We start from the raw sequence: 6000 nt of genomic DNA, 5'->3' as shown, positions 1-6000 counted from the left end.
GGTCATTTCCTTTGATTTTGAAAGGTTTGATAAGTTAGTTCACATATCCTCTTTACTGCTTTCCAAATATTCAACTGCTGCCTTTCTATGTTATTTCTAAGGCAGCCATCAATAAGATGTGTTTGCCAGAAATGACACGCCACCACAGTTAGTGGTAGCATATCAGCAACTTAATAGCATTGCGCAGGATAATTAAAAGATTAAACTTTTATTTCAATTTGCTGGCTCTGATTAGGATAAGAAAGTGGAGTTTTTAGTTATACCATCTTTGCTAAATTGTTTGAGAACCTTGAATGATATTTAAAAGAAAACAGTCGCTGAATCATAAATGGTGAGCACAACATCAGGAGTCGTTCATTTCACAAAATCTTATAAAATGTATTTACTTTGGGAAAAAATCCCATCAGCAATTTTAAAAGAGTCACAATTTTTTAAACAAATAAAATCACCCATCTCGGCGAGTACATCCACACACACACACATACAGGCACCCCCATCAACATGCTTATACATTACACAGCATTCCTCTGACACCATTATTATTTTTTTTATTTATACCCCCCTTACTTCACATTCTAAACAAACAATAGACAATACTGTCAGGACTTAAAATATTATTTTTTCTTCCTTAAAACTACAACGAAACAAGTCTGAACATTTGCAAAACATTCCTTTATTATTAGAAATAAATTATTTTGTATAAAAATTTGCATGCGGCAATCATTGCATTTCTTTTAGCACAACCCAGGACTTCAATTCAGTCAGTCATCACAAGAAACAAACTCATCTTCTTATACAAGTTGAACAATGTGGGACAGGAATGGAATTCTCACAATCACAAAAAAGTACTTACAAGTATAACATCAGACATGGTTTATTTCAACAGCATTTTTTTCACAAGCTAACATTTGTTTTCCTTTTGTGATTTGCTTCCTTTTGTGAGTAAACAGTTCTGAAGTTTGTCCATCAGTATGAATGGTATAAAACTGAACTTTTCCCTTCCCCACCCCTCCTGGTTTTGGCTTGTGGTTAATCTTTGTCCAGTAAAAGACTGATTATAGATTTGATTGTAGTCTACTGCTCTTTCCAAGACCGAGGTTTTGGTGGTAGTAAATTCATTGTTTATTTTCACAATACTTCAGGTCTTCAGGTGCATTTAATTTCCCTGCTCAGTTTGCATGATTGCTGTAGCTGACATATGTTGTCTTGGTAGAGGAAGCTGCAAAGCAACCACAACAAAAAATTCAAATTTTGGAATCAACATAAAGCACTTTGTGAACCAATGAAATTCATTTATTGTTTACTCAGCTTTCAGCTGTATAATCAACTTCACCAAGGTCCCAACTGAAGAAACAAATTTTTAACTTTAAGCATACTCTTAAGTGTTTTTCTGAGTAGCTTGCTGGAAACAGAACCCAAATAATGTGCTTTGATTCATTTTATCACTGTGTGGTTTACAGGGTAACATGATGGCCAGTGGGTAAGAAAAAGGCACCCACCTCTTTATTCCCTATTTGATAAATTCCATATCTCTTGCTGGCTCGTTGCGTGCATTTTTTCTAAATCTAATATGTGGAAGCTTGGTATTAATGTTTTATTTGGCTAATTTAGAAAACAAACGAGCAAAATGCTGTAAATTCCTTTTCAAATGTGGGGCTTGAGTCACTCTCCAGTTGCCACTGACTAAGGCCAACTAGGCATCGACTAGGAGGAAGTTACAGGAATACAAGACATCCACAACTCCTGTTACATGAGGGGAAATGGGACAAAGATGGCTGATGCAGCCCTGAAATTGGGCAATGCTGGATGGGGATGGTATGTGACCAGCATGCTCGAGACCCTCCAACATAGAACATCTGTCCTCCAGGAAGTGTCCATATTCTTACTAGAAAGCCCAAGCTGTATGTGAAAGTTCTCCTTCAGTTGTGGTATTTTCTAGGCAGATTAGCAGCATCGACATCACCCCTCTTTCTTAAAAGTGAATTTCCTCTTGAGGCATAAATTCTCCTGCTTGTTTGGAAAGGTGCAATATGTGAAATGAGTCAGCTCCTGGTTTATTGTTAAAGTATAATGGTGACAGTCACTCAACCTAAATACAGGAGTGGGTATTTTTATATAACAGACATGGTTCCTTAGTATTGTTGGAGAGTTTGGGCCCAGTTCTCCATTACGTTGTTCAGACAGAGTGAGCAAGCTGGCTTCAAAAAGCCACAAGCAGCTCCCCGACCCCACCTGCATGGACCCAGCAGAATTTAGAGCAGTAGGGTCTCAATTCTATCTTCTACCACTGTTAGAAGATCTGTGGGCATCAGATTCAGAGGAGGTCAGCTCCACTATACCCATTTCTGTTCCTAGCCTGCCTCTCATATACTCCATTTACACTAGTGGTGGAGATAGCTGGCAACACAAAAATAACTTAGTGCCCTGCAAATTTCTATACACACACCAATTTAAATCATGAGTAATGGCACTGATGTCATGACTCCATAAGACTGCAATTCTGCAAAGACTAAGTAGTCCCCATGAGTAGTCCCACTTTCTTCAGCTGGATGTCTCTCATGCTTAATGTTAAGTCATTCAGGATCAAATCTAAATCTATAACCAGCGTAAAGCTGGTGTGAGATCAGAATCAAGGCTAAAGAAGCATCAGTCAAGCTTTTTCTGTTTTTTTTTTAGTACAATCCTTTGCTAGATAGGACAGGATGAGACTCCTCTGATGTTTTTAATGTAGTTGAATTAGGAAAATAATTAGGGCTGTCAAATGACCCATGTTAATGCCTGTGATTAACTCAGGACAGGATTAATGAGTTAAAAAAATTAATGCAGGCATTAATGCTGTGCAGCCTTTTTGAAGTACTGCTCCCCCACTTCAAAGGGGCAGCGCAAGTGGAGCTGGGGATCTGTTGGAGTCCCCAGCTGATCCCCAGCTCCGCATTGCAAAGCCCCTTTGAAGTGCTGCTCTGGCACTTCAAAGAGGCTTTACAGCAGGGGAGCCGGGGATCAGTCCCCAGCTGATCCCCAGCTCCTAGTGCGCTACCCCTTTGAAATGCTGTTTTGGTGCTTTAAAGGTGCACCACATTAGGAGCTGGGATCAGCTGGAGTTCCCAGCTGATCCCTGGCTCCGCTGTTGCAAAGCCCCTTTGAAGTGTCAGAGCGGCACTTCAAAGGGGCTTTTCAATGCAGAGCTGGAGATCAGCTGGGGACTCCAACTGATCCCCAGCTCCACTTGCGCTGCTCCTTTGAAGTGTCGCTCTGGCGCCTTACAGGGGCAGTGCTGCATGGAGCCTGGGGCCAGCTGACCCTGGGCTCCATGCAGCACTGCCCTGTTGAAATGCCACCGTGGCATTTCAAAGGGGAGTTGAATGCGATTAATTACACAGTTAATCACTATTAAAATTTTTAATCACTTGACAGCTCTAAAAATAATTCTTGACATGGTCTAAACCTGACCTACGAATCTGACGGTGATGCGGGAGGAACAGAAATACAGAAACACAGAAACACAATCTTTTCTTGCCTATCCCATAGTCCCACTACATCATGCATAGAACTGCATTATTGTGAGATCAGTAGGTAGATATAAATAATGAAATGTGCTATGTAAAGTTCATGTTTGTGTTTAGCTTTCTAGGGAATGTGACTTTAATCCTGCAGATGCAGCTTTGGAAGACACCAGGGAACCAGCCCACTGAAATTCAAATCTGATTTGACTTTCTTTCCATTAGGATCTGGGGATGCATAATCATGAGAACACACACATCAAAGAAACTGTCAAACAGCTCGTTGTTTATCATCACACATACAGGTGCCCCCAGTTTTGGAGTTTGAGAAGTGTGACGTCCGGGAAGGTTTGGATCTGAGAAAATGAATGTGAATTCTCAGTTCAGTGAAAACTGGTAAATTGTGTTGCTTACAAAAATAAGAGACTGGTGTCAGTCCCACTTCACAAGAAAGCTATTCTGAGCAGGTGCTGGGCTTGGCTCTCTTAGAACACTGCAGGCCCACCGACAAGGATGGAGGTACAGGGGGCAATTGTTCTGGGGCCCAAAGATTCAAAGGGGCCTGGAGCTTCCATCTAATGCTACTGTGGCAGCAGTGGAGGTCAGAGGCCTGGGCCCCTGTGAATTGCTGCTGGAGCTCTGCAGCACAGTTCCCCACAGCTCTGAGGGCTTGGGGGGAGGGCATACCACAGTTAGAGCGGTGCTAAGGGCTTACTACCCCTTCCAGGGACATGGAACTGCCCTTCCATGCCTTGCCCCAGGGCCCACAATGGCTGTTGGTCCCAGTGGGACTATGCCTAAGATGCAGAGTACTTATTCCCACCAGGGAATAGCCCTGCTCCTGGAGTACCCAGGACTCTTTAAGCAAGTTTAGCTAAATTCATGTTTTTCAGAACTCATGGGATGTGAGACTCCTTTGTGAGTTCTCTCTCACGCTCCCATGGTGCGACTGTTGAGGCAGACTGCTGCCACTCTGCTGTGCATTCTCCCAACTGGGAATACAACAGGGTTGCTGAAACTGGACCAGTTGCTTTAGAACATAAAGGGATTTTGCTCCCAGTAAAAGTATGAGTAAATAAAGCACACATATGCAAATAAGGCAGATTCCTTTTTGTTTGTGTGTGGGAAACTAACTAATGCTGAATTATCTGCCATGCTGAATAAATTGCTTTGATTAATCTAAATGCAGGACAATGTAGCACTTTAAAGACTAACAAGATGGTTTATTAGATGATGAGCTTTCGTGGGCCAGACCCACTTCCTCAGATCAAATAGTGGAAGAAAGTAGTCACAACCATATATACCAAAGGATATAATTAAAAAAATGAACAAATATGAAAAGGACAAATCACATTGCAGAACAGAAGGGGGATGCGGGGGGGGAAGGGGGAGGAAGGAAGGTAAGTGTCTGTGAATTGCTGATATTAAAGGTAGGGAGAGTGGGATGTTTGTGAGTTAATGGTATTACAGGTGATAATTGGGGAAACTGTCTTGGTAATGGGTGAGAAAGTTCAAATTCTTGTTAAGTTCTTGTTGGCAAGTGTCGAATTTTAACATGAATGACTGTCATTCATGTTAAAATTCGACACTTGCCAACAAGGACTTAACAAGAATTTGAACTTTCTCACCCATTACCAAGACAGTTTCCCCAATTATCACCTGTAATACCATTAACTCACAAACATCCCACTCTCCCTACCTTTAATATCAGCAATTCACAGACACTTACCTTCCTTCCTCCCCCTTCCCCCCCCCCCCCCCCCCCGCATCCCCCTTCTGTTCTGCAATGTGATTTGTCCTTTTCATATTTGTTCATTTTTTTAATTATATCCTTTGGTATATATGGTTGTGACTACTTTCTTCCACTATTTGATCTGAGGAAGTGGGTCTGGCCCACGAAAGCTCATCATCTAATAAACCATCTTGTTAGTCTTTAAAGTGCTACATTGTCCTGCATTTTGCTTCAACTACCCAAGACTAACACGGCTACATTTCTATCACTTGATTAATCTAGTTTGTGATGAGTCAAGGAGTAGAAAGTAAAAATCAATAAGCAGGTGTTTTCCTTACAGTAAGACTTCAAAAATAAAATCAGATTTATTCCAAAGTATTTCCATGAAAGGTTTATGTAGTAGCTCACAGTTTGATAACTTTAATCCCTCAGATAGACTGGAAAAATCAAACCAGCAACATAGTCAGCTTTTCTCCTTTTATTTGATAAATACCGTATATATCTATATAGTTTATGATAATGATCCTGCAGCTCTTGTTTGGGAATTAAGAGTCTCAATAGCTAATTTCTTGGTCTTTAAGACTTTGAATATTTCAGAGTTGTAACATGTACCACACTCAGCAAGCTTATCTGGCAGGGAGGACAACAAACTTGACTCAGCATGCTCCTGGAATTTGCCTTTTCAAGGTCCATTTACTACTCTGCTCTTGGAATGAGACAATAGAAGTAAACCAAAACAAAAGGATTTAGAGTTGTAGAGAAACATTG

At 41.1% G+C, this 6000-nt stretch overlaps 1 protein-coding gene across 6 annotated transcripts in view; it reads right to left on the bottom strand.

Moving 5' to 3' along the window:
- Positions 1–653: 653 nt before the first annotated feature.
- GRM8 (glutamate metabotropic receptor 8) overlaps positions 654–6000 on the bottom strand; it is a 570836-nt gene continuing 565489 nt past the window's right edge. For all 6 annotated transcript variants that reach the window (XM_075928371.1, XM_014573390.3, XM_014573388.3 and 3 more), the window contains one exon: positions 654–1219. Coding sequence is in view for 3 of the 6 variants with exons in the window: in XM_075928359.1 (XP_075784474.1) it covers positions 1170–1219 (50 nt within the window). In the remaining 3 variants the exon portion in view is untranslated. The remainder of the gene's footprint in view (positions 1220–6000) is intronic.

This window comes from Pelodiscus sinensis, chromosome 1, assembly GCF_049634645.1.
Source record: "Pelodiscus sinensis isolate JC-2024 chromosome 1, ASM4963464v1, whole genome shotgun sequence".
NCBI classification, from domain to species: Eukaryota; Metazoa; Chordata; order Testudines; family Trionychidae; genus Pelodiscus; species Pelodiscus sinensis.
Note: the sequence above shows the minus strand (reverse complement) of the source record. Positions and strands in the feature narration are given on the sequence as shown.